Source organism: Tripterygium wilfordii, chromosome 4 (genome assembly GCF_013401445.1).
Source record: "Tripterygium wilfordii isolate XIE 37 chromosome 4, ASM1340144v1, whole genome shotgun sequence".
Taxonomy (NCBI): Eukaryota; Viridiplantae; Streptophyta; class Magnoliopsida; order Celastrales; family Celastraceae; genus Tripterygium; species Tripterygium wilfordii.
Genome location: NC_052235.1, coordinates 2,941,007 through 2,968,782, shown reverse-complemented (window position 1 = coordinate 2,968,782; position 27,776 = coordinate 2,941,007). Strand labels below are relative to the sequence as shown.

The window sequence follows — 27,776 nt, the reverse complement described above, 5'->3', positions numbered from 1 at the left end:
TTATCTGTACAAGTACCGTTATTTTGTGTGTGAAATGATAATACCTAAAAAAATACCCTCCACTATAATGACGACATGTGGCATAGGGGTACGACAAGTGACACCAAGATGTCGAGCTGACACATTGTCGAGGTATTGAACAAGTTCCCACCGAGCTATCGACCAAGGCATAACTGAAGTGCTAAGCCGAGCAAACAGTGCCCAAGGAGTTGCCGAACAATGCACCGGCCGGAGCACTATGGCAGAACGGAGAACATCTCGGCTGAACTGAGATGCCACCTCGACTAGACGCATCTCCTCGACTAGACACATCTAGACATGCAATTCACCAGCTGGCAGCAACATCTCGAAAATCCTAATTGATCAAACACCAAAGGGAACCGAGAATCCTAAAGGGATCAGGAAAAAGGGAGCCTCCATAGTCCATACTAGATAAACAATATATGAAACTCTTAACTCTTAATTATTAGAAAGAGAGAGTTCTGAACATCAAGCATACTCAACTCTTTTAATAACACTTTCACTAATTTGAGCGTCGAAGTGTCCTCCGAGGATTCACCTCGGAGACCACTTAACTCACTTTTTTTTTCTTTTGTGTAGATCACCAAAACACGACCGATAAATCACCTCCTGACAGCTAGTCCAATCACTTGATACGTCATCAAGAGTACCGAATAAATTTTAAACATCATCATACATATATATTGATGGCATCAACGAAATATTAATCATTAATTTTAATCAATCCATATAATTAATTAATGATCAGCTAGCTCAACACATGCAATTGATCTTTTGTGTGCGAGTACTCATGCAAGATGTTAGCATTAAATAATTAATATAGATCAATCATCCTGTCTATGTACGGTCACAGTCGAATTTACTTCTTGGACTAAACAATTATACTCTCTCTTTTTTCCCCCTTTCTCTACATATATTTGAACATTGAGGTGCAAACTTGTGGTGTAGATGGATAGACAGGGTTTTGTCATATCAGACTGCAACTACACACACACAAACACAGTACTGCTCCTTATTTTACAATTGTCTTTCTTTCCTTTGATAATTTAATCATAGAGTGAGTCACGTGAATCTCTTGTGGCCCCCTTATATATGTCGTGTGTCCTCCTTATTCACGAGACTACATTATATAATTTGACCTCTCTAAGAGATTAATTAGCTGTTTATTTTCTGCATTTTCAATTTCACTACTACTCCATTGTTTTCTTCTCTCTCTCTCTCTCTCTCTCTATCTGATCGATCTCTCAAGTAATTGATCGATCTCCTCAAACCCTTATTGGTTAAGGACAGTACTGTTCTTTGATCATCTAGCTTTGTCTGATCGATCAATGACTTCAACTCATTTCTATTCACCTAATTCTACTTCTTTTCCTTTAGACCTTCATGAAGAAGAAGATCATCATCATCAACACCACCAACTCTTCCATTTGAAACCACAAGCTTCATCATCATCTTCATCTTCATCCCCATCTCTTTCAAACTCAATATTATTCAATTCGAATCAAGATCAACAAGGAGGAACATGTTATTATAGGGACTCGCAGCGGATAGACTATCAATTACAAGAGGTACGTACATGTGTTGTTTAATCTCAATGGATCGTAGCGGCAATAAGATAATTACTAATTGATTTTGTGTTTTTTTTTAGAGTATAGTGTTGTGATCATGAATTTTCTTAATTGATTTTGGTTAATTAGGGCAATATATTTGTTCCGCAAGACGGATCGTGTGACCAACCATCGATGCTACAGACTGAAAGTACTAATAGTGGTATCAAATTATGTATTAATTTGATGAACGATGCTAGTGGAAATAGAAATGGAAATCCGAGTGAAAGTAGCTCAGTCAAGTTGATGTCTTCAAAGATGAGGTTGATGAAGAAGATGATGGATTCAGATCAAATCGTGGCGGCGGATCACTCTACTAGATCGTCAGAGAATCATAAGCATCAGTCAACAATCTCACAAATTGATAACTACAAAGACCAAAATCTCTACAACAATGGCAATAACACAATTAGGGTTTGTGCTGATTGCAACACAACCAAGACCCCTCTTTGGAGAAGTGGTCCTAGAGGTCCCAAGGTATATATATAACTATATATATTATACGTGCATTTCCTCTAATAGCTTAAGCTTTGATTTTCTGACATATGGTGATTTAACCTAATTCAGTAAATAACGCAATATTATTTTGTTATATATTGTCTCAGTCGCTCTGCAACGCCTGTGGAATAAGGCAACGAAAGGCGAGGAGAGCGATGGGGACTGCTGCAAATGGCGGAGTTGAACCACCACCACCAAGTATGAAGAGAGATCATAAAGGGAAACACAAGAACAAAAGATCATCAGATGAAAGTTACAATACTAGTCTTCCAATCAAGAAAAGGTACAAAATCGCGTCCCAACCTAGTCGAGGAAGAAAGAAAATATGTTTTGAAGATTTGCCGATAATCTTAAGCAAGAACAGCACAGCTTATCAACAAGTATTTCCTCAGGACGAGAGAGAAGCCGCGACCCTGCTAATGGCTTTATCTTATGGTCTCGTTCATGGTTGACACAGCTGGTTTCAGGTCTTTTTGTCTAATTAGATCAAGCAGTATTAGTATTATAGCTTGCTAGCTAGATTGCATTTGTGTGAGAGGTTGTCGTGAGTGATAATAATTAAGAGATAGTTTGAATTAATAAGATTGAATGTAGACTACTGGTGTGATCTTATCTTTTTATTAGGTTATTGTGGGATTTGAAGAGGTTGATAACCAAGTTTTTGGGTCCCTTGTTCACCCACATATACCTTATTTATTATGATGTTTTGGAACTTCATAAAATCACCAAGGTTTTACTTAATTTATGAGTTTCATATTCTTACGTTAATCTGCTTCAATTTATTAAGCACTTGGCGATATCCTAACTAGCTGGTTATATTTTCGAACTTAGAATATAAAGAATCTTGTCCGAGGTGGAGAATTCGGTTTAAAAAAAAGTGCTCCAGTTTGTTCTATCAATTAATACTTATAATTGAATCATGATGGTGATGATTCATGCATGGTGGTACACACATGCACAGCTTTTTGGGTTCTGATAAAAAAAGACCACGTACCTAGCTAGAACATTGTACTTTTGTCTGCAGTGTGACCGGACCACATTTCAGAACTCAGAACCAGTGAAGAAGAGGCGCTGTACATGCACTGTGAAATTGGAAGTGCACAAATCAATTTGTGGTGTGAACGTGAGCTTCTTTTCATCTTTTTTCATTTTGAGCTCTTGTCAATATGCTATGGCAATGAGCTTTGTTTTGGACTTTTTTCTTCTTGGGATATGTCCCTCTTATCTTGTCCTTTGATATATTTCTTATTTACCAGAAAAAAAGTGTGAACGTGATTACAAGTTTACAAATTAAAACTAAACCCTAACAAGGGGATTTACTGATTTTAGGATTTCTTACTCACTACCTAGTTTAATTATCCAACGATGCTTACTATATATATATGTGTGTGTAATGGAACATTTTGTTAGAATCCAAAAATCCCACATCGGTTTGGGAAGTGCAAGTTTAGTCTATATTCATAACACTTGAAACGCCTTTTAATAAGGACAAAGGTATAATACCTCGAATTGAATTTGGTTGAACAAACTTAATAAACTTAACACATTATGCCATTTCTACGCATTAACAATAATCTGGATTTCTTTACAACCAACTCTCTACTTCTGTAGTATGGAGTGAGAATATTGTTTAGAGAAGATAGAGGCAAAAGATGGGCCTGGATGGGATGTGCGTTGATGGACCAAATTGATCCCTGAATAGTTTCCTGGGCTGGACTCAATCCTTTGGGCCTTATGGGGTGCGTCCTGCCATCTAAAGGCAACTTTTTAACCCTGGAAGGCCCAACTAAAAGCCATGGCCCACGAGTCTCATATTGGACTATTGGGTACTCCTTAACGGGTTTAAGTGCCCGTCCATGTGTTCGTAAGAGGTAAGACCATTTTCATAACACAGAGCCCACAAATATGCATGAGATCATATCATATGTGCTACTACTTGCCTCACTGAAAATTAAATCAGGTTTGCTTAACACACGTCCTAACCCTAAGGCCTAAACACACTTCAATCAAGTCCCCATGGGTATGCGCATATCACCTTATCTTTCCCACTCCCAGATCTCAACTAGACCAATCACCAGTTTCACGTCAAAAAAAAAAAAAATTGGATATCTTCTCTCCATTCCAACATGGTATGGCTTCTTTTTCTTTTCTTTTCTTTTTTTAATCTTTCACATTTTTGGTATGGCTTATTACAAAAGCCATGAACGGATGAACTAGATTTACATGTCCCACTCATGACTACTTGATAAGGAGTAAGGACCATATCTTGGGCATGACGAGGTTGTGTGTGTGTGTGTGTGTTCTCTCTTAATCCTTATCTTTTGATTTGGTATCAAAAGAATAAATTAAAGCACGATTCGTCAACATCTGCGGCACATTGTCGCCATATACTGTTATACAGTGACAGTACAAACCTACTTAATTATTTCCGGAATATTAATTAGTTTAGTTGAGTAATTAGGTTACTGAATCTGCAGTTGAATGATTTTGTCTTCTGAACTTGTTGACTCACACACACATATACACACGTAATAATAGTAGACGTCAGAGATTCTCTTCCCATTAACATGCCCCTTAAAAGAAGCCTGCAAGGATTAATTAATATTAGATTAATGGGCCTGAACAAATTTATTTGATTAAGCTTAGCCCATATAAATTTATTTCGCTCTCTCCCAAAACAAATGATTTAATTTTAATTTACTTTTTTATAACGAATAACTCATCCAGTACATGATCACTTTGGACTCGTTTTACATGACAAACCCCAGTACTTGAGATCCTCCGTCCCACACACCAGACAATTATATAGTCTTTGGCCCATGAGTAACTTCTATGTAGAAATACTAATTGTTTGCTCACCAGAAGCTGTTTTTGTCCCAAGACACTCAACAGACATAAAGAAATATTCGGAGAGAATTGGTGAGCCAGTCAGGTTGGCTGAACCTGGATTGTCCTCACATGTTAAAGTCTGTCTGGTCCTAATTCAACCAACAAAACCAATATGTGGGAGCTAACAAGCTACGCAACTTCCACTCTAAGGAAAAATTATGCAATTATGGTTGGGGAAAGAGTAGCTGACAGTCTACTTGTCAATTGGGGAGAGGCCCAAAGAAACAAGTTGTGGACTTTTGCGATGAAGTTGTTGCTGACCGAGGGGACGTAGTTGAGTTATAACTAACCCTGCAGTCCCTGCTAATAATAATGCAACTTCTAATATGATACTAGTTTAGTTGACGAAATCACAACACCAACAAAAAGCTATAAAAACATTTAAAATTTCTGAATAAATAAATAAAAAATGTCCTAGTCTGTATGACGTGTGACACTAAAACAGAAGACCTCACAGAGAAAATACGTCTTCTAAAGAATAGTCGTTAAGATGAAATAAATCCCGAGAAAAAATGCGAGCATATAATGGAGTCTCATGAGAGCTGTATTACGATCCCAAGCAATCCCAACGACCATATGATCTCATAGGTTAGGCAAAGAATTTGTTGAGATCCCAACGTCTATGTGATCTCATATGTACGGCGGGAATAATATTCCAGTGACCCTCCTTTCTAGGATAAGAAAACACTCTTGAATAATTGTTTTGAGGTTAAGATTACTAACTCAAATTCGATTCACCGCAAAACTAAAATTGAACCCTCCTTTTAAATTCTTTTTTTTTCCTTCATTATTACGATTCATATGATTCGAAATTTGAATTATACTTAATTTTGGTCTCGCATTAACGTCATTGTAGGAGAATAAATAAGATTAGGTTGAGGTTCTCGTTATCTATTGGTCTTACAATTGAGCCGTAACATTTGAAAAAAAAAATAATTTGTCGTCTTCCTACAATATATATATATATCTTAAGAGAGACAGTGACTGCAATTATTTCAAACACCTGACCTAAATCAAAGTCTGCTATGTTGACATATGAATGGACATATGAACATACATGCATTGCTAAGTGCTATTTTCTTTTTATATATATATTTTTAAATTTAATTATAAGTTGATAACAGATGATGACGACCCATAAGCAATATCCCTTGCAAGAGATCGACCACCTTGAATTTGCAAGATAAATAAGATTAGGACGGCCCAACTAAAAGCCACGGCCCACGAGTCTCACTTCACGTATTGAACTATATTGGGTACTCCTTGTCTCCTTCAGTTCTTCACGGGTCTAGAGCCCGTCCATATTTCGTAAGAGGTAAGACCATTTTCACAACACATCGCCCACAAAATCACAAATATATGTCGCCCATTTTCATAACACATCGCCTAAAATTTACGAGTCAAATCTCCGGTTGATAGTTTGGGGTCCATGTTACAAAAAAAAAAAAGAAGAAGAAATTATTCAAAATAAAATCAAATTGGATCTGGTCCCTCCATTCCAACTTGGTATGGCTTCATTATTTTTTAGATTTTTGGCATGGCTTATTACAGAAGCAATGAAGGGAAGAACCAGATGTACATGCAAGTCACACTCTTGACTACTTGATAAGTACCATTTCTTGGGCATGACGAGGTTGTGTGTGTGTGGGTGTGGGTGTTCTCGTAGTCCTTATCTTTTTGATTTGTTATTAAAAGAATAAAAGCACAATATATGATTCGTCAACAACTGCGGCGCATTGTCGCCATATTAACATGCAATGTTTGTTAATAGATTGATATGGACTCGTTTGTTGATTTTGAAATTGTAGGTGATGTTTAATTTTTATCTACAAACCTACTTAATTATTTCGGAATTTTAATTAGTTTAGTTGAGTTAGGTTACTGAATCTGCAGTTGAATTTTGTCTTCTGAACTAGCTTGGTGACTCACTGAATATGTATGCATACATATATATATATATATATATAAGTAATAATAGTAGACATATGAGATTCTCTTCCCATTAACAAGCCCCATGAAAGAGGCGTGCAAGGATTAATTAATGTTAGAGTAATGGGCCTCAACAAATTTATTTGATCTTAGCCCATACAAATTTATGTCGCGCTCTCCCACCAAACGCATGATTTACTTGTTATCAAGTCGGTTGCTAGCCTAGCTTATTTTCATTTTTGTATTTCTACTTTATGTTCAAGGATTCAATCATTGTAGATAGTATTTGTGTGAGTGTGTGTGGATTACATGTGTGTGCGCGTTGGAGGGATACATGCATGGTGTATGTGTGTGCTTTTATTGTCAGATAAAAAATTGATTTTATTGGCTAATGACTAACTCATCCAAGACATAACCGTATTGGACCCCATCGTACATGATAAACTTTGGTACTTGTTGAGATCCTCCATCCCATACACCAAGGCAATTACAGGACATTTGGATTTTGGCCTATGATCAGTTATTTTATATAGGAATACTTAATATTCAAATAATCCAAATTAAATTGCTACATTTACATATATATATATATGTAAATGTATATATATTTGCTCACCAGAAGCTGTTTTTGTCCCAAGACGCTCAACAGACATAAAGAAATATTTGGAAAGAATTGGTGAGCCAGCCAGGTTGGTTGAACCTGGTCGTCCTCACATAGTCACGTGTTCAAATTGTGCCACACCAAGTCTGTCTGGTCCTAATATAATTCAACCAACAAAACCAATATGTGGGAGCTAGCAAGCTACGCAACTTCTACTCTAAGGAAAATTATGCTATCATGGTTGAAGAAGGAGTAGCTGACAGTCACAAAAGAAAATTTTGTCAACTGGGGAGGCCCAAAGAAACAATAAGTTTTTATGGACTTTTGTGATGGAGTTGGTGGCGACTGAGGGTGCTTGAACAAAATAAAATATGACACAATAGTTTCATTAATTGTCAAGCAAACCTTTTTCTTTAGTTATAACTAACCCTGCTAATATTAATGCAACATCTAATAGGACACCAGTTTAGTTGACGAAATCACAACACCAACAAAAGGCTATAAAACATTTAAAAACTTCAATTAATTAGCATTGTAGATAAATAAAAACATCATGTCTAGTCAATATGACCTCATAGGAAAAAGACATCTTCTAAAGGATAGTCGTTAAGATGAAACGTGAACATATAATGGAGAGTATCGTGAGAATTGTAGTACGGTCCCTAGCAACCAAAACAATCATATGATCTCGTGGGTAAGGCAAGAAATTTGCTATTTTCCCATCGTCTATACAATCTCAAAGGTATGCCGGGGAAACTCCAACAATCACGACTGAATTGTTATAAGAAGAACACTCTGACTGATCTAAAGTACACACTGTAGAATAAGGGAGAAAAAACACTCTTGATCAATCACTGTTGTTTGGTTAAGATTACTAACTCAAATTCGATTCGCCGCAAAACTAAAATTGACCACCCTCCTTTTAAATTCCGTTCTTTTCATTGTTATAAGTCATGCATATTATTTGAAAATTGAATTATGTTTAATATTAGATTGAAATTTTGGTCTCAAGTTAACGTCACTGTAGGAGAATAAATAAGTTGTGGTTGAGGTTATCGTTATCGTTATCTATTGAATATTGGTCTTACAATTAAGCCGTAGCATTTGAAAAAAAATATATATATATGGTCCTCCGTCCTCGTACAATATACTCCATATCTTAAGAGAGAGTGACTACAATTATTTCAGACACCAAACCTAAATCAAAGACTGCTAGTGCTATGTTGACAGATGGAATAGACAACGCCCTCTTGCTTTTAATTTAACAAATTATTAAAAATCAATGCTGTAATATGACCCAAAAAATAACAAAAGTGAACGGACATAAGAACATGCATGCATCGCTCTCTTTTCCTTTTCCTTTTTTTTTTAATTTTATTTTTTCTTCAATTGATTTCAACTTAATTATAAGTTGATAACATATGATGACGACCCACAAGCGCAACTTGCAAGAGATCGACAACCTTGAATTTAGATAAGTCTTTTGAAGAATCACAATCAATTTTTATCACAAAATAGAAAAATAAATAATTGAATCATTATTGTAATAATTTATATGGATCATACTTACATAACTTATTCTTCTTCTTTTTTTTCTTTTCCCCCTTTTTTGTTATTTGTTTTGATTCTATCCATTTATCTAAAGTTCCCAAAAAAATTATTAAAAAAAAAGATTTCTATTGATAACAAATTGAATCCACATTTTTTTTTTCATTTAAAATATTTCACCAAAAATCGTAAGCAATAATAAGTTAATAACCCACGTAAACACGGGTGGGTCAGTCTCGTCAAACGGGGCTTTAGATGGATTAACTTGACTGCTACTTCTAATAGGGCCCAAGGAAGGCCCACTACACGAAGAGGGCATTTTGGGCCCATAGTATCAAGAAGTTTGGATAATAAAACAGTAGACAGGCCTGTTTAATTTACGTGGCATTGTGATCCATAAGACCATAATAAGAAAGAACACACGTCATGTAGTATTTATTTTGTTGGGTTTGTTTTGGTCTGATCATTAAAGGCAGTACAGTATTATTAAGTTATTTATTCCAGACAAAAGTGGGTCCCAATTTCCCCAGATGACGTGGCATTCTCATCATTTTATCAATTAAATTGAAAATTAAAGAATTAGATTATTTCTTCGGGACGACTAGGGATGAAATGATTTCCTTAGATAACTCAATTGGTTAGACGGTAGGTTCGATGATTTAATTCACCGGCGAGGTCTCTGATCCAAGTCTAGGATGACCCAACTGCACCAAAAATAAAAAAATAATAATAGAAGAACCTTCCGAGTTCTGACTCGTTCATGCATGCTCCGCTTTAATTTGTTAGGGGATATAGCTTTATTAATTAATTAATCAATCAATCAATTTATCAAAGTATTTGAAAATAGTATGATGATGCATGTATCGGAGTTTTATATTATAAGTCCATAATTAGTACTATTAAAGGGAAAATCTAATTGTGGGAAACCTTTTACATATCTTCAATTGCAATTTAAAAGCATGGTTGTTAAACTACGTGGACATATTGTGTCTATCTACCGGTAGGATTGTGCATGATTGATTGGTGGTTGAGATTAGGCATGGATTTCTCATCTCACTCAAGGTTCGATTCCAACGAGATGTGATTTGTTTGACAATCGATTAGATTAGACATACGCGTACTCAAAGTTCGATTCCAACAGCAAATATATTTCTCTACGATATTTTTTTAAAAATTATTTGGGATATATTTATATGAATTTATCAAGGCTGAAAATAAAAACTACAATTTTTACATTTTGATAGGAATATTTAAAATTCAATCGCAACTTTTAAGTAAAAAAAGAAGTATAGCCTCACATTAAGGTGAGTATGTTTGAATTGGACAATCACTTTTTGAAAATTACAGGCAAAGTATCTCTCTATGTATCTAATATCCATTAGAAGTCAAGCCGTCCTTTTCTTTATCTTCATAATTACAATTGTTTTTATATAAAGTGAGATTCTTTTCCCAGTAAATAGATTTATGGTCTTAACGTATGATTAACTTCACATCCATAGCCAAAGTAGAATCAATAATTATGAATTTTTATTGGACATGAGATCACCATCTTGTGATGATATGTGATTGACTTGATGTGTTTGAAGAGTTATGAATACTCTAAACACTTACGTAATCGTGATAATAGGAGGGTAAATTTGTATAATATCATTCTCGGTTACAATTTTAAGGATGATAAATTTATACAATGTCATTTTCGATTATAATTTTTTTTATTAAAATAAAAATTGGATGGTATCAAATAACTAATTCAATTGACGAGCCACCTAATTTTGCTTCTTATAACTACTACAATGATCATAAGGTTTATGTAGGAGGAAATTAAATTGATTGATTTGTCTTTAACTTGAATTGACAAAGATTAATTTTTAGTTATAACAACATGACTTGATCATGAAGTGATGATGATGGTTAACAACACAAATTCTACCCAATTATTGCGTAATTATATAATACTTGCATTTTTTTCCTTCAATGAAGTTGTATAATATTGTAAAAATTAAATAAATATTACTTTTTTTGAAATATGAGAGGGGGATTCGAATCATCAAGGTAATACATAACATTTTTACTATTGTAATTAGTGATTCGGGTGTATAAATAAATATTATTATAATAAAGAATAAAGAAAATTAGGATAAAGAACAATATAGTTAATATTCATATTTTAAACATTTTTTGTCGTCTTGGTGACGTTGAACTCTCCGATGGGATTTGAGCCTGGAATTGCTGGAGCTCGATTGGCTGACCCCAACTGGCCCTAGTTGCTGCTACAATGTTAATTTGTACACTGTATTTATTTTTTTTAATAAATCCAATTTTCTATATTACCATTATCATTTTTAAAAAAAATAAAAATGCAAGGCATCTACTTTAGATTGTCTCCATGCACCTTGATTTTTACTAGGCATGATTTCTTACACGCATAGTATTATTTGTTAAATTAGAGTGTTTTTGTATTTCTTTTAGTAACCAAGAAGTTTGTTCTTTGAAAGTCTTTTATGGGTATAAATTTGAGTTATCAGGTTTACGTGTACAAAATTTTTCACCCGATAACAAGATTAGTTTAGCAAAAATATAACGCGTGGTCATAATAATATTGCTCCTAATGGATCGTAAGGCTTTTTAATCACCATGATATTATATGATCTATCAATATATTGGGTAAGAGTAGAAATGTAGAATGATACAAAAATAGTTAGAGATTTATTAAAAAATGTTTAAAAAGTTTTCAATCATTAACCAAGAGCGTGTATATTTTTTGTCATCTTGAAAATTGTTTTCTTTTTTTGGCTGTGCATAAATTTTAGATGCACTGCAAAATATTAAACGAAATAATCGAATTTAAGTTTTTTAGTTGGAACTTGGAAGAATTCATTCTCCGTGAACTCATCGATCATTTGATGGTGATTAAGGTGTGTATATTTTACAATCATTTGAATTATACATTCTAAAATGGATAATAAATTTCATAAAATTATTTTTCATAATCCAAAAGTATGAGATGGATTATACATAATAAAATATTATTAAGTAGATAACGTACGAAGGAAAATGTACCAATCTAATTTTATACACCAAATAGGCAAATACAAAATACTTTTATAAAATGCTTGCTTAAAAATTAAAATAAAGTCTATTTATATAAATTTACTAAAGCAAAAGAAAAGCTAATTAAAAAAGAAAAGAAAAAGGGATCCTTAATAAATATGTTCCGTGTCAGATTGGGATGAGAACCGGAAGTAGGTCCCACACTTTCATTCTTCGATTGTATAAATGCAGCTGCCGAGGCCCCAACAATGAATGAATTCCACATACATTCACGGATTTACCCAAAAGGAATCAAGAAAATAAGTCTGTGCACAAAAAACCAAACACAATGTGCTTCTCTCTCTGAATATTTCTTTCATATTGGAGTGCCATTTATTGCAGTGAAGGGGAGAAAGAAAGGCTATTGGGTTTTTTTCCCCCTTCTTTTTTGAGCTGGAAAGCCTGAAACAGAGAGGGGGGCTTATTGGGTTTAGCAGGAGCTTCTCAATGAAGATTGAGTATAATATTGACTTGTTGAAATTGAACAATACAGAAAGTATCTTACTTATACAGACCAAAGACAGCTGGTGTACAGCTGGTAAACTAATAGCAAAAAGTATCTTACTTCTACAGACCAAAGACAGCTGGTGTACAGCTGGTAAACTAATAGCAAGTATACACAGTAAATACAGATTATAAGATAATATATCTAATACACCCCCTCAATCTGGACAGGGCGGAGTAATGGACAGATTGGAACGCAGATATTCAAAACGAGATGAAGCAAGTCCCTTGGTAAATATGTCAGCAAGTTGATCCCGAGACGGAAGATATTGGACGAGAATGTCTCGTTGCAAGATCCTCTCACGAACAAAGTGATAATCAACATCAATATGTTTGGTGCGTTCATGAAGGATAGGATTGGTTGTGAGATAAGTGGCACTGATGTTATCACATAAAACCTTGACTGGAGATACAAGGGGAATGCCCAAATCACATAGAAGATGTCGTATCCAGATTGTTTCAGCCACTGCATAGGCCAAGGCTCGATATTCAGACTCAGTCGAGGAGCGAGACACAGTTGGTTGCTTCTTCGCTTTCCAAGAAATCAAATTAGGACCAAAGAAAATAGCATACCCACTGGTAGAGCGTCGACTGTCCTGACAACCAGCCCAATCCGCATCAGTGTAAGCAGTGAGAGAAGGATTTTTGAAGGAACGCAAGAATAAACCATAATGCTGAGTGCCTTTGAGATATCGATAAATCCTTTTGACTGCCTGCAAATGTGCGGTCCGCGGAGCATGCATAAACTGAGAAACAAGATTAACTGAATAAGCAATGTCAGGCCGTGTCATGGTTAAGTATTGAAGAGCTCCAACCATGCTTCTATATTCAGTAGGCTCACAAAGTAACTCACCATCCAATAGAGATAGAGGAATCTTGCTAAACATGGGAGTTTTGACAGCCTTGGCGGAAGCTAAACAAAAACGATCCAGAAGCGTAGCCAAATATTTTTGTTGACAAAGAAAAATACCTTCAGCTTTACGAGTGGCTTGAATACCTAAAAAGAAATGAAGATCACCAAGATCTTTCATGGAGAATTGAGTGGACAGTGTGGTAATGAATTTTTGAATGAGAATGGGATTATTGCCAGTTAAAATAATATCGTCAACATATAAGAGTAGAACCAACACATCAGAAGAGGAACGGAAGATGAACATAGAAGTGTCAGACTTGCTACAAGTAAAGCCATGACGCAAGAGAAAAGTGCTGAACCGATGAAACCAAGCTCGAGGAGCTTGTTTAAGACCATAAAGAGCTTTCCGCAATTTACAAATGTGATTTGGAAATTGGGAATTTTGAAAACCAGGAGGTTGTTTCATGTAAACATCCTCAGAAAGATGACCATGTAAGAAGGCATTTTTGACATCTAATTGACGAATAGTCCAATTTGCCGATAAGGCAATAGAGAGAACAAGTCGAATGGTAGTGGGTTTGACAACAGGACTAAACGTTTCATGAAAATCGATGCCAGGACGTTGATGAAAACCTTGAGCTACCAAGCGAGCTTTGTATCGTTCAATGGAACCATCAGAGTTATATTTAATGCGGAAAATCCACTTACAGCCCACAAGATTTTTAGTAGCATCAAATGGAACAAGAGACCATGTGTCATTAGCTAGTAAGGCATTAAATTCATCAACCATAGCATGATGCCACTTAGGATCTTTAATTGCTTGACTATAACAAGTTGGCTCAACAGTGTTAATTGTAGCAGCAAGGGAGGGAATGAATTTGGGTTTGGAGATACCAGACTTGGAACGAGTTATCATGGAATGAACAGAAGAATGAGAGGAATTGAATGAAGTGACTGGAATATTGAGAGAAGAACCAGAAGATGAAGAAATGGTAGGTGGCAGTGAAGATTGAGGTTCAGAGGATGTGGAAGTAGGAAAATCTGAGGTGATGGGAAGGGGGAAAGGAGGTTCAGAAGATGGAGAAGTGGTATGTGTCAATGAGGAAGGGATTGTCTTGTTCTGGACAGATGAGTTTGTAGAAGATAGAGGTAAGGCTGATGGAGGAGAGAAAGGGATGTGTTGTGGAGGAGGATCCTGGAAGGAAAAGGTATAGGTTGAGGTGAGACATGGTGGTTCAGATGTGATATTGGAGGAAGGAGAAGAGACCAAGGTAGAATAGGGAAAATCATTTTCATAAAAAATGACATGTCTACTGATATGGACTTTACGAGTGAGAGGATCCCAACATCGATAACCCTTATAGTTGGTTGCATATCCCAAGAAAATACATGGTATTGATCTTGGGGATAGTTTGTGGGAAGTAGTAGCACTTAGATTGGGAAAACATGCACAACCAAAGGGTTTGAGGAAGGCATAATTTGGTTGGGTGTTAAAGAGCTTGTGAAATGGGGATAGATTTTGTAGGAGGGGGGTAGGAAGCCGATTTATGAGATAGATGGAAGTAGAGACAGCATCTGCCCAAAATTGATGAGGAAGGTTTGAATCAATAAGCAATGTTCGAGCCATTTCAATGACATGGCGATGTTTCCGTTCAGCCAACCCATTTTGTTGAGGGGTGTGGGGACAAGATTTTCTAAAAAGAATGCCAGAGGAGGTAAAATGATTATGGAACATATGATTGTCAAATTCTTTGCCTCCATCACTTTGAAAAATTTTAATTTTTCGACTGAACAGATTCTCAACTAGCAGCTGAAAAGCACGAAAGCATTGAAAAACTTCAGACTTGAATTTCATAAAATAAAGCCAAGAGTAACGAGAGAAATCATCCACAAAAATTACATAGTATCGATATCCCAAAAATGAGGCAACAGGGGACTGCCAAACATCTGAATGAACAAGCTCTAGAGGGGCAACAGTACAATGTTCAACTGAATGAAAAGGGAGACGTTTAGATTTCCCTAAACAACATGAAGTACATTGGGTCAAAAATTTGGGAATGCCTAAATAAGAGCATGATTGCCGGATAATGTCAAGAACAGCAGAGTTGGGATGGCCGAGTCGACGATGCCATGAAGTACCAAGAGTAGTAGTGGCAGCTAGAGCAGAAGCATAAGGTTGAACAAAATGAGAGCTGATTGGGTAAAGGTCTCTGTCACTGGTGCACTTGAGGAGAGGAATCCCCGTGATCTTGTCCTTGACACAAAAAAGAGAACCATCAAAATAGACAACACAATTATTGTCTTGACAGAGGCGTTTTATGGAGAGAAGATTATAAGAAAGATGAGGAACATGATAAACATTAGTGAGACGTAATGGTTTGACAGGTGTGTGAAGTGTGGTTGTGCCAATTTTATGTATGTCAAGCAATTGTCCATTACCAACTAAAACCTTTTGTGAGCCATGGTAAGGGAAGGAATTTGTGAAAATACCTTCATTGGGGGTCATATGAGTGGAAGCGCCAGAATCAGGATACCAAACAGACTCAGACGGATCACCAAATGACATAGCAGCAAAAGAACGAGGGAGGTCCGCAGATGTATAGGCAGAGTTATAACGATGATGACACTGAATTGCTTTATGACCAGGAATCTCACAAATTTGACACACATCAACACGAGGAGAAGATCCCAAAATACCAGTTGGAGAAGGTGAGTTACCTGAAGGTCTCTGAAAATGAGCAGGGGGAACATAACCTGAGTATCCATGGCCAGAGTTAAAATTGTTGTGATTTCGGCCACCAGGAGAGTATGTACGACCAGAATAAGAGGTGCCATAACTGCGGCCACGACGGCCACGACCACCACGCCTATAATTTCCACGACCACGGTAGGACTGTGGTGGATCCGAGGAGGTGGTGTTGGCAGCAAGAGCTTTGTGGTCTGGAGTAGTTGATGAGGTGATGTCCTCCATGCGTACACGACGATCTTCATAAGCAATCAATCGACGACGAAAGTCTTCATACAAGAGATCACTGTCAAGATTAGAGATCATAGTGACAAAATCTTTGTAGGCAAGATCCAGCCCAGCTAAACCCTGAGCAATAATATCTGTGTCAGTGACAGAAATGTCGAGGTCACGTAGTTGATCAGCAAGGATTTTGAGTTCCCTGCAGTAGACATCGGCTGTTTTGATGTCTTTGCGAAAAGTGTGAAATTTTTGGCGAAGCTCCAATTTACGAGCCATAGATATGTCACGATAGCGGCGGTGAAGAATGACCCATAAGTCTCGTGCGGTGGAAAGCATATGAACATCGGCAAGAACAGATCGAGAGAGTGTAGCATGGATCCAATTGCGAACAGTCTGATCCATTCGTTGCCATACAGAATAAGAGGGGTTTGGCAAAACCTGGTTGTTAAAGGAAGTTAAAGTTGCTGAGGGACAAGGAATGGTCCCTTCAATGAAACCCAGAAGATCGTGTTGAATAAGTAGTCCACGAATTTGAGTTCGCCATAGTGAGTAGTCATCTGATGTTTCTAATTTGGTGGAGACAATGTGAGTGACATTAGGAGAAGAAGTAGAAGAGGGAATATAGGATGAAGTAGTGTCAAATGGAGGTACGGAAGTAGTGGTGGGAAATAGAGAAGGAAAACCAGGAGATGGGGCTGAGAGAGGTGAAGATAAGTACCCAAGAGGAGATCGAGTAAGCGACGGCAAGGAGAAGGATGAAGAAAAAGGTGGAGGGAGAGTAGTAGAGAAAGGTGGAGGGGGAGTAGATCGAGTCAAATTGGGACTTCCAATGTCTGTAGTAGTTAGAGAAGGTGATCCCGTTGAAGAAGACGAGATCTGAGAGGCGGCGGAAGCCATAGTTATAGGAACCCTAATGAACCTCTGATACCATGAAGATTGAGTATAATATTGACTTGTTGAAATTGAACAATACAGAAAGTATCTTACTTATACAGACCAAAGACAGCTGGTGTACAGCTGGTAAACTAATAGCAAAAAGTATCTTACTTCTACAGACCAAAGACAGCTGGTGTACAGCTGGTAAACTAATAGCAAGTATACACAGTAAATACAGATTATAAGATAATATATCTAATACTCAATGTGGAATATGTTGAGAGACAATAGATTGATTTTGTTGTTGTTGTTTTCATGGGTTTGTTCTGTGAAAGCCTCTGTTTCTTATGACCACAAAGCTATTACCATCAATGGGCAGAGAAGGATCCTTATTTCTGGGTCCATTCACTACCCAAGAAGTACTCCTGAGGTACCCTTAACTCCAATGTGCTCTCACTGCTTTCTCCATTTTTTTCCTTCCTTCCTTGTTTTTGCAAATTAGAGCTTAAAGTTTGGGTTTTTTTTTTTTTTTTTTTTGCAGATGTGGCCGGATCTTATACAGAAGGCCAAAGATGGAGGGTTGGATGTTATACAGACATATGTCTTTTGGAATGGACATGAACCTTCTCCTGGCAATGTAATGCATTTCCTTCAAAAATTTGCAGCAGAAATTCTTACCTTTTTTTTTTCTGGTACAAGAAAATAAACCAGGTTCTGCTTTCAAACATTTTCACAGTATTATTTCGAGGATAGGTACGATCTGGTAAAGTTCATCAAGCTTGTTCAACAAGCAGGCATGTATGCTCATCTGCGAATCGGCCCATATATCTGTGCCGAGTGGAATTTTGGGTAAGCCTAGTTTGAACTGTTTTTTTATCGGTGTTTTTTTTTTTTGGGAGTTTATTACATAATATTCACATTCTCTGTTTTTGCTCTGGTTTTGTGGTTCAGTGGATTCCCTGTTTGGCTAAAATATGTTCCTGGCATTGCCTTCAGAACCGACAATGGGCCCTTCAAGGTTGGTAGTAAGGGCATTTTTCTTTATTTGTTCCTCTGTATATGTCAATTTAATCATTTGATCTTCCTTATCCAATAATCTGATTCGTTGTTATCTATGGTTATACAGGCGGCAATGCAAAAATTTACACAGAAGATTGTGAGTATGATGAAAGCAGAAAAATTGTTTGAAACTCAGGGAGGACCCATTATCCTTTCACAGGTGTGGAAAACTATCCAATTATTTCAGTCTTTTAAATATTATTATTATTTTTTTACTGTTTCTCGGGTTTTCCTCCATTGACTGGCAACTCACCTTGAGCTGGAAGTCACCGACTTTTTTTGACAACAGATTGAAAATGAATATGGGCCGGTGGAATGGGAGATTGGTGCACCTGGTAAGGCTTTTACAAAATGGGCGGCTGAGATGGCTGTGGGTCTTAACACTGGAGTTCCATGGGTTATGTGCAAGCAAGAAGATGCTCCTGATCCTGTTGTAAGTGTTTCTTTTCTTCACTTAATAGTCTCATTAAAATAGTTGTGAAATGTGAGCTATGGTTTGTTACATTTAGTGCCAATTTGCCTTTCTTGGTGGGGTTTGGAACACTTTTTTTTTGTCTACTTAGGTGGCCCTTAAATTGTAGATCTTTAATTTCAATATGCTTTTGGCCTTAGCTTTCTCTCTTTCAATTTTTGTTTTATGAGGTCCTGTCAATCTCTCATTTCTTTTGTCTTTTCTCCAATATTCTCTGGGATTTCTGTTTCTCAATAATAGATTGGAAGGAAGTTGGTCAAAAGTCATTTTCTTGGGAAAAAATTAGCTCATAGCCTCATACTAGTTTTCTGCCATAATAATTGGATTGATAAAAAGGAGGTGCTTCCATATCTCTCTTAAACCTAAATTTTACATATTCTTGTGGTTGCAGATTGATACTTGTAATGGATTCTACTGTGAAAACTTCAAACCAAACAAGGATTATAAACCCAAAATGTGGACGGAGAATTGGACTGGCTGGTAAGTCACCCTTATGTTGCCTAATGCATAAACTAAAGATTTTTTTTCCTTCCTTTTTTCCCCTTCTTTGCCTGAATCTTATATTTTTTTTCTGAGAAATCAAACATAAGTTGTATATTTTATTGTACTGTTACTTAAGGATACTGAATTCATTTTTGGGCTTTTGCTCCAACGACCTGCAGGTATACAGAGTTTGGTGGTGCAGTGCCTTATAGACCAGTAGAAGACATAGCATTTTCGGTTGCAAGGTTCATACAGAATGGTGGTTCATTTGTCAATTACTATATGGTAAGTTTTCCCTTCTTTTTATGATCTTGATAGATGTGGTTCCCATATTTGTCTAAACTATTCTATATTTTCTTTCTTGGACTTCAGTACCATGGAGGAACTAACTTTGGCCGGACTTCTGGTGGTCCCTTCATTGCAACTAGCTATGACTATGACGCCCCTATCGATGAATATGGTATGTATACAGGTTTAGAAAATTTAGCATCTCAGATTAGGTTATTTGTATCACATGGTTGTTAAAACTCACATGATTGTAACAATAATCCTGCACCCTAAGACCTGTGATCTCTGATCGAAAATTGTCATCTGATTGTAGGACTACTGAGGGAACCAAAATATGGACATTTGAGGGATTTGCACGAAGCCATCAAGCTATGTGAACCCGCTTTAGTATCTGTAGATCCCCAGGTGACTTCACTAGGGGGTAGTCAAGAGGTAGGTTTCAAGTTTCAACTCATGTAAACAAGTGCTACTGTGTTCTCTACCCTGAATATAACAAATTTCTGACATTATAATTGTTATTACTTATTAGGCTCATGTCTTCAAGTCAAAGTCTGGTTGTGCTGCATTCCTTGCAAACTATGATGCAACATCCTCAGCAAAAGTGACTTTTTGGAATATGCAGTATGACCTGCCACAATGGTCGATTAGCATTCTCCCTGACTGCAAGACTGCCGTTTTTAATACAGCAAGGGTACGTTAGCGTTCTTGGTTGTGTCGGGCCTTTTTTCATTTATCTCCCTTTGTTTTAGGAAAATCCCTAGCGTTTGTCCTTGTTAGTGACTGTTAGTTTCACATAATTGCATATCTCAGTTAGAATTTCTTGTAAAAAGTTATTTACCTTGTTATAAACAAAGAGAAGAATCAGTGTCTGACATTTTCTCTGAAACAATTCGAAATGGCATTCTATCTATTAATGCAAACGGTTGTCCTTACTAGATGGAGCATAAATGATTTCTAGATAGTTATTTGACATTATATTGTACTTTCTGTACAGCTTGGTGCCCAGAGCTCACAGAAGATTATGATGCCCGCAGGAAGTGCCTTCTCGTGGCAGTCATTTATTGAAGAAACGGCCACTGCTGATGATAGCGATGTAATTACTCTGAATGGATTGTATGAGCAAATAAATATTACCAGGGATGCTACGGACTATTTGTGGTACACGACAGAGTGAGTAACTATAACCCAAGTTCTGAATTCTTTAAGGTTTTTAAATTCAATATAAGAAATGTTCTTATTATCGTTGTTACTTCATGCTTCTCATCTTTTATATTAATTCTTAATCAGTGTCAAGATTGACCCTGATGAAGGATTTCTGAAGAATGGACAGAATCCTCTTCTCACAATTTTTTCAGCTGGTCATGCTTTGCATGTTTTCGTCAATGGTCAATTGTCAGGTAGATGTTATCAAATGAACTTTGGAATCAATCTCGAGTTTTGGGATCTTTCATATGAATCTCATTTTTTTTTTCTAACTTCTTGCGTATATGCAGGAACTGCCTATGGCGGATTAGACAATCCAAAATTAACATTCAGCAACAATGTGAATTTGATTGCTGGAATAAACAAGCTTTCTTTCTTGAGTGCTGCTGTGGGTCTTCCGGTTAGTTGTTTCCCTCCTCTTCAAAATTTTGTGTTCTTTTCAGCATTTTTTATCGCAGGAAAAACGTTGTTTTTAACATATTTGATCAATTCAGAATGTTGGTCTGCATTTTGAGACATGGAATGCTGGAGTTCTAGGACCAGTGACATTGAAGGGGATTAATGAGGGGACAAGAGATTTGTCTGGTCAGAAATGGTCTTACAAGGTGTGCCATCGACATATTTTCTATCTCACTCTCTTTAGTTTCAACATACTGAAACTGAACATAAATAATGAGTTCACTCTTTCAATAAAAATTTCTGTTCCAATATGTAAAATGCTAGAGAATGACTTATTTCCATGTTCTTGAACAGATTGGTTTGAAAGGAGAATCATTGAGCCTTCATACTATTAGTGGGAGTTCCTCCGTAGAATGGGTGGAAGGATCATCCTTGGCTAAGCAACAGCCCCTGATATGGTATAAGGTGAGTGTAAACTGATACCAGTAATACATTCAAATTCTGTAAATGAATTAACCGTTAAGTTTTTAAGAAATCAAAATCATGTTCTTTCCATTGCCAGTCCACTTTTGATGCACCGGCTGGCAACGACCCATTGGCAATAGATATGTGGAGCATGGGGAAGGGTCAAGTATGGATAAACGGTCAGAGCATTGGACGTCACTGGCCTGGATATATAGCACGCGGGCATTGTGATGACTGTGACTATGCTGGAACCTACGATGCTAAAAAATGTCGTAGTAAATGTGGAGAGCCCTCCCAAAAATGGTAAGAATCGTTGTAGTACTAGTGTTGCTTATCCGGCATTCCGGCTTGCCCTGCCAAAACATTTTTTTAAAAAAAATCTTTGTATTTCAGGTACCATGTTCCAAGATCGTGGTTGAAGTCGAGCGGAAATCTGTTGGTTGTGTTTGAAGAATGGGGTGGGGATCCTAGTGAGATATCTTTGCTCAAAAGAATCACTGGTAGTGTCTGTGCTGATGTATATGAAGGGCAGCCATCGTTGAAGAACTGGCATATAGGCTCTGGCAAAGACACTAGTCCTAAAGCACATTTATGGTGTCCTCCGCCACAGAAAATCTCGAAAATAAAGTTTGCAAGCTATGGACTGCCACAGGGGAGATGTGGATACTTTAAAGAGGGGAGCTGTCATGCCCACAAGTCATATAATGCTTTTGAAAGGGTATATTTGCTATAACACAAAAAAAAAAAAAAAACTTCATTATCATCGCCATTACTATTACTTTTCTGTCAAACTTTAGTGTTTAATTGTTGATTTGTTCAAGCTCTTCAGAGTCTGTACTCCGATTAGAACTTGTTTCTGTAGTGGAACTAAAAGGGTAGGTTTGATGCAGAATTGCGTTGGAAAACAATCTTGTTCAGTTACAGTGGCATCTCAAGTTTTTGGAGGAGATCCATGTCCAGCTAGCATGAAGAAGCTTTCAGTCGAGGCTGTATGCAGCTGAAATCCTATTGAATTTTTTACTTGAAACAAAATAAAATAAAATGAAACTCCACAGGTGAAATATGGCCGAAGGCCGATACTGCATTTGTATATAGACAAAGCTATAAGTGTGTCAAATGTGTTTCCACACATGATAGTAAGGCTTATTAGAACATGAAAAGGTGTTTAGGACATTCATACAGGGCAAGCCTTTGGCTTGCCGGGTATAAATATCATATATAAGTTTTCAAGAACTGCATATGCATTGCTTGTACTTTGTCATAACAAGTTTAAAGGAATAAATGCCAGCTTTTGAATGATACATCTGCCGAATATATCTACTGCATAACTAGAAAGCTGTTCTGACCTCTCTTTAAAGCTCTTTATAAATACAGAAAACTAGCAGGAAATGAAACTTGTCCATGTGTCTCTATTCTCCATAAGTCATTCTGTACATCAATGTGACAACTACAACTTTGGGAGAAAGATAAAGGGGTGACGAAATTGACAAAAGTCGCAAAACCCAGCTAGGGAGGGAAAAAAAGGGATCCCCAGAGTGTTTTCTGTACAAGAAAAGGCTTCTCTTGTGTACAGTATCAACTTAGGACAGATAATTTATTAGTCAAGCAGGCAAAGGCATCATCTAGATCTTCATGAAGCTCTAATGCTTCTTTCCCTTGATTTCTCCAGCGCATCAATCTACCATGAAGATCCACCAGCATCAGAGCCTCTTCTTTGTCAATGCTAAGTTGGATTAGCCTCTTAATACACTTCACCAAGTACTTACCAGTTCTTAATTTTACACGGCAAACAATGTCTGCTTCACTTTCTTCTGTCTCGAATAGTGAAGCGGCCATTCTCTCAACAGCATCAGTCAAACTGAAAACAAGACAGGCACCCGTTATTGCTTCCTTTTTGTCAAATTGATTGCCACCCCATACATCTACATGTTTCTGTCCCTCCGTATTCAACTTTACATGCTTTGTTGTAGCATCCACTGTTACAGACTGAAGCATCCTACCAGTTGCAGCATAATGCAGCAGCAGCCCACATCCATCTTCATTTATATAGTTGGGATACCCAATCAAGATGCCTAATGGTATTTGCCTTAACATTTTGTGCTGCAGATAGAGACCACAGCGTAATTTTGCTTCACAAAATACATAATTGTTGATATACTTATTACAGTACCGTAGAAAAAAGTCATGAAAATCTTCAAGCCAGATCCCAATCATTTGATAATCACGGTATTTTCCACAAGTACTATCCTCCTTGATATAAAGTTTGGGTTTCTTAAGTTTCTTTCTGCTGCTAGCTTTTTCTTCGTCAGAAACACCTACACCAATTTGTTTCAGAGACCAAGACACTGATATTTTATTCAAACCATCAGCTAGCAGAACCTGATGAGATTTACCAAATGGGTTCAAAATCCACGCAATATACCTTGCAGCGGCAGTGGCAAAAAGGGTAGGCATTTCTTTTTCACTAGTGTTTCCAACTTTGGGCGTCCCTTCCGACGATTTCAATAGAAACTTTTCTTGAAAGTTGGTTCCGGAGAAGAGTAAAACAGAAGCAAAATTGAACCAATCAGGGAAGCAGACTGCCAAAGCCCTGGTATGCAATATTAAAAATTTAAGTCACAAGAAGTAGTGTTAATATAAAGCATTTCCAAAATATAACTGATTTTCATGTCAGATTATGGAGTAGGAATATTATCAATATACCAGTGAGATTTGTGATCTATCATCACAGCCTTCATTGCATCTGGCTTGCTATTTGGATCAGATTGTTTTCTTGCACAAAATGTTGGTTCACTTGTAGCATGAACTAATTGAAGGAAACTTTCTGCAGAGAGAGGTCCAGCTAAAGTCCTCAATAAATGGTTCTGATTGGGAAAGTATGCATTAGAATGTAGCAGCTTTGATCCCAACTCTACAGAAATATCCCACCATGTCGGTCTAGATATCACATCCAGTATTACCGACATTAATTCAACTAACAGCTCCAGTATGGAACCCAGACCCCTGTTTTACAAGCAAGTTAATATGATGAATAAGACATGCTACTATGCTAGTGCATCCGACAACATGAGTTCAAAGCAAAACTTTGAAGTTGAGATGGAGTACAAAATGTGATCAGGAAATTTATGATTCATCAGTCAAATGAAAATAAATGAAATTCACAAAATTAAGTCATCAAATTCAAACGTCTTACTCCAATCCAAAGACCTATTCATCTCTTTACATATGCACATAAATTCCCGTCAGTTCTTACTCCATGATGCACAGAGCTTTTGCAGATGGAAATTTAAGAAATTAGATATATAAATTCCAATAAACTTTCATGCAGTACAACCAATGGAAATTGAATATGTGACCACAAGTTCAAGCAAGTATTCTAATTTGGACCACCATGAGCAATTACACACACAACAATCAACTCGGTAGATAGAACCTCCTAATAATGAAAGCAACTATCATTCCAAAGAACAAATAGTGGAAGACTGGGAGTAACTAATAAATATATCCATCATGTAAGCAGAGAATACATGAGTATGGAACAGGCATTATAAACTGTTATAACACATATTGTAGAGCAAGCACAACGACAATGTCATGCAGATCAATAGGAAATTCCCAGTTTGCATTAGAAATTAAAGAAGGTTATAACTTCATTTCCTTAAACATAATAATACCATATAAGATAAAAGGCAAATTACACATATAGGCTATAGCTGAAGCATGCATAAATCAAGAAATATGAACTCACGTCAAGAGCAACCACTCATGTAGTAGAACTCTGGCCTCAATGAACATAACGGGAGAAAGTACCAGGGAAATAATAATGGAGCGCCAGTTCATCCTCTCATGGAATTCTTTATTCAAACAGAGGAAAGGCCTGCCCATCGCTTCTTGCAGAATATTTTCGATGTCATGCTTTAGAGTTAGAGGATCAAGATACCAGAACAGCAACCTGCAGCAGCTTTAAGAAAATAAGACAGCTTAATGAATCCCGCAAATAGATCTTTAAGAACCAGGTGGACCAAGAGCATGAAAAAAGATTTCAATGTGCTCTTTTTTTTTCTAGCAAAGACGTGTCGATTGTATCTTTAATATCTGTCTAGAAGCTACTATGTGAAAAGGGGAAACTAGTAACATAAAACCACACAAACAAGTGAGGCAAGAATGCCAGCTAGATCTGATGTCTTTTTTTGGCAGGAATTTAGTGTGTAATACCCAGTTAATAGACCATTTCAACCCCAGGGAAAAAAATTACATTTGAGATATGAAAACTGTATTTGCAGCACACCTCAGCGGTATTCTGTGGTTATCGAGAAGAAATTCACAGGGCAAGTGGCAAAGAAGCTTTGAAACAATGATGCTTCTCCCGTCAATTGACCTTGTATCAAGTACAAGTCTTGATGGAAACAAAAATCTGTAACAAGATGCATGAACTGCTACTCTCACAATACCATGTAACAGCAAAGAAGAAAGCATTCCTGCAAAAGTAAGTTCAAATTTCAACCTTAGCGTAATGCTTCCAACACTATAAAGTGCAATATTTCAACTTCAAGTAGAGCGAGCTATTTAACTCAAATCGTGTTGGCAAGTGACATTTTACTAATTAATGGTCTCGAAAAAAGGTTCCACTCAACAATGCTGTAATTTGTCTCAAACTCTCCATTACTTCTTTTCTCCTGAAAAATTGAAAAAAAAATAAAACGTCTCTCCCATTACACTGTCTTGTGAAAATTGAAACATAGGGAAAGTTGCAGTATATGGCCATCCAAGGAACATGCTATCCATCACTTATAGAACTCCACATTCACAGAATTCAAACAAAAAATTATCAAAATTGAACGATGTAGAGACTGTTCGGAAACCCACCGTGCCCATCCAGTTTCCTAATAACATCAGAGAACACTTCAACCAGCTCGACGCAATCACCACTCGAGATTGAGCAACCGATAAGCAAAGCCTCCTCTTTCTTGAATAACAACACTTTGCAACTCACCGAAGAAGACAAAACACTAGCAATCGTCTTGACCAAATACTCAATCGTCGAATCAAAAACCTAAACAAACACGAAATCGCACACTCAATCGACAATCGCCACAAAAAAATGATCACACTCAAAAATTAACCTGAAGCAGCGAAAGAGAACTGGCCTCCGGTGCCTTGAAGCACATGAGGGACAGGGCAGTGTCCAGAACCGTAACCCTAGAATCTTCGTCAATGTTGAGAGACTGATTAAGCTTCGAAATTGCATAGTCAAGCGAGTCATCGTCTTGTCGTTGTTCATCGATTAGTGAAGCGTGATTTAGGGTTTGCAAGTGTAAAGCGAGTTTTGAGAAGAGATCCGTCACTTCGTGTAGGGTGGCCATGAACTCCGTGAATGAATGCGACGGTGGAAAAACGGACAAATATATATAAACAACGATTCTTAGATTTCGCGCTTCTTTTCTTTCTAGATTGGGCTTGGGCTCAGTCTTGGGCTTTGTCAATTGAGCCGAATATTTGGGCTGATTTGAAATTTTTTGCAGTTTGATAATGGGCCTTAATTCTGCAAACATAAATTTTAATCACACAAAGGCCAAGCCCATGTGTTTTAACTGGGCCCGCAATACATTCCAAAGCTTAAAAATTGTAGCTGGACCAAGTTGGAAGCTCAGTTATGTATGATTGGACACCAACCATTGAGCTTTTTCTTTGGTCTTTGTGTTTTTAGTTGTAGCTGTAAGCATGTGTGTTCATTTAAAAAAGGACAAATAAAAAGATGTGGAGTTTTGGAATTGTAATCGGAGGCAGATCTGTCAAGGGATTGTGCTTTTTCCATCATCAATCAATAGAAAAGTAGTAATTTATATGTGTTGATACTTCTAAGAGAGAAGAGAGAGAGAGAGGCTCAAGTTGTACAAGACTCCAAATTGTCCAATGTAGGTGCTTGATTATACAATTGTCCAAAAATCAAATGTGGGCCACCTGTAATATTTGCAAAATTACAAAGAAGGTGATGATCGGATAATCCTTGGCATAGGGGGTGC

At 36.9% G+C, this 27,776-nt stretch overlaps 3 protein-coding genes across 4 annotated transcripts; 2 read left to right on the top strand and 1 right to left on the bottom strand.

The window, feature by feature from the left end:
• Positions 1–1,174: 1,174 nt before the first annotated feature.
• LOC119996559 (GATA transcription factor 21-like) lies at positions 1,175–2,724 on the top strand. Its single transcript, XM_038843235.1, has 3 exons — positions 1,175–1,589; positions 1,719–2,105; positions 2,234–2,724. The coding sequence occupies exons 1-3, from the start codon at positions 1,350–1,352 to the stop codon at positions 2,576–2,578; spliced, it is 972 nt and encodes a 323-aa protein (XP_038699163.1). The 5' UTR covers positions 1,175–1,349; the 3' UTR covers positions 2,579–2,724.
• A 9,673-nt stretch (positions 2,725–12,397) lies between these two features.
• On the top strand, positions 12,398–23,054 carry LOC119996718 (beta-galactosidase-like). 2 transcript variants are annotated; one of them, XM_038843455.1, is made up of 19 exons: positions 12,398–12,626; positions 17,646–17,814; positions 17,926–18,021; positions 18,121–18,233; positions 18,336–18,402; positions 18,511–18,603; positions 18,733–18,876; positions 19,307–19,395; positions 19,578–19,683; positions 19,771–19,858; positions 20,000–20,118; positions 20,216–20,377; positions 20,681–20,856; positions 20,974–21,289; positions 21,384–21,494; positions 21,643–21,753; positions 21,851–22,056; positions 22,147–22,471; positions 22,644–23,054. In XM_038843455.1, exons 2-19 carry the CDS (start codon positions 17,650–17,652, stop codon positions 22,752–22,754), a joined length of 2,598 nt encoding a protein of 865 aa, XP_038699383.1. In that variant the 5' UTR covers positions 12,398–12,626; positions 17,646–17,649; the 3' UTR covers positions 22,755–23,054. The 2 variants fall into 2 exon arrangements, with proteins under 2 accessions (XP_038699383.1, XP_038699384.1); XM_038843456.1 differs by lacking the exon at positions 12,398–12,626 and having other exon boundaries at positions 17,650–17,814; positions 20,974–21,083; positions 21,180–21,289; positions 22,644–22,754.
• LOC119996719 lies at positions 22,767–27,116 on the bottom strand. Its single transcript, XM_038843458.1, has 6 exons — positions 26,901–27,116; positions 26,620–26,806; positions 26,042–26,231; positions 25,502–25,705; positions 24,457–24,756; positions 22,767–24,343 (listed from the first exon to the last, which is right to left on the bottom strand). Exons 1-6 carry the CDS (start codon positions 27,114–27,116, stop codon positions 23,329–23,331), a joined length of 2,112 nt encoding a protein of 703 aa, XP_038699386.1. The 3' UTR covers positions 22,767–23,328.
• Between the last annotated feature and the right edge of the window lie 660 nt (positions 27,117–27,776).

Bases quoted from the DNA above. Each gene is read 5' to 3' on its own strand.
- LOC119996559 (XM_038843235.1), top strand. From the start codon at position 1,350: ATGACTTCAACTCATTTCTATTCACCTAATTCTACTTCTTTTCCTTTA. The intron at 1,590-1,718 runs GTACGTACATGT...TTGGTTAATTAG, and splicing joins TAGACTATCAATTACAAGAG to GGCAATATATTTGTTCCGCA. The intron at 2,106-2,233 runs GTATATATATAA...ATATTGTCTCAG, and splicing joins GTGGTCCTAGAGGTCCCAAG to TCGCTCTGCAACGCCTGTGG.
- LOC119996718 (XM_038843455.1), top strand. From the start codon at position 17,650: ATGTGGAATATGTTGAGAGACAATAGATTGATTTTGTTGTTGTTGTTT. The intron at 18,403-18,510 runs GTTGGTAGTAAG...ATGGTTATACAG, and splicing joins CCGACAATGGGCCCTTCAAG to GCGGCAATGCAAAAATTTAC. The intron at 21,495-21,642 runs GTGTGCCATCGA...GTTCTTGAACAG, and splicing joins GTCAGAAATGGTCTTACAAG to ATTGGTTTGAAAGGAGAATC.
- LOC119996719 (XM_038843458.1), bottom strand. From the start codon at position 27,116: ATGGCCACCCTACACGAAGTGACGGATCTCTTCTCAAAACTCGCTTTA. The intron at 26,807-26,900 runs GCCAGTTCTCTT...GTGTTTGTTTAG, and splicing joins TGTGCTTCAAGGCACCGGAG to GTTTTTGATTCGACGATTGA. The intron at 24,344-24,456 runs GTATATTGATAA...ATTGCATACCAG, and splicing joins ATAGATCACAAATCTCACTG to GGCTTTGGCAGTCTGCTTCC.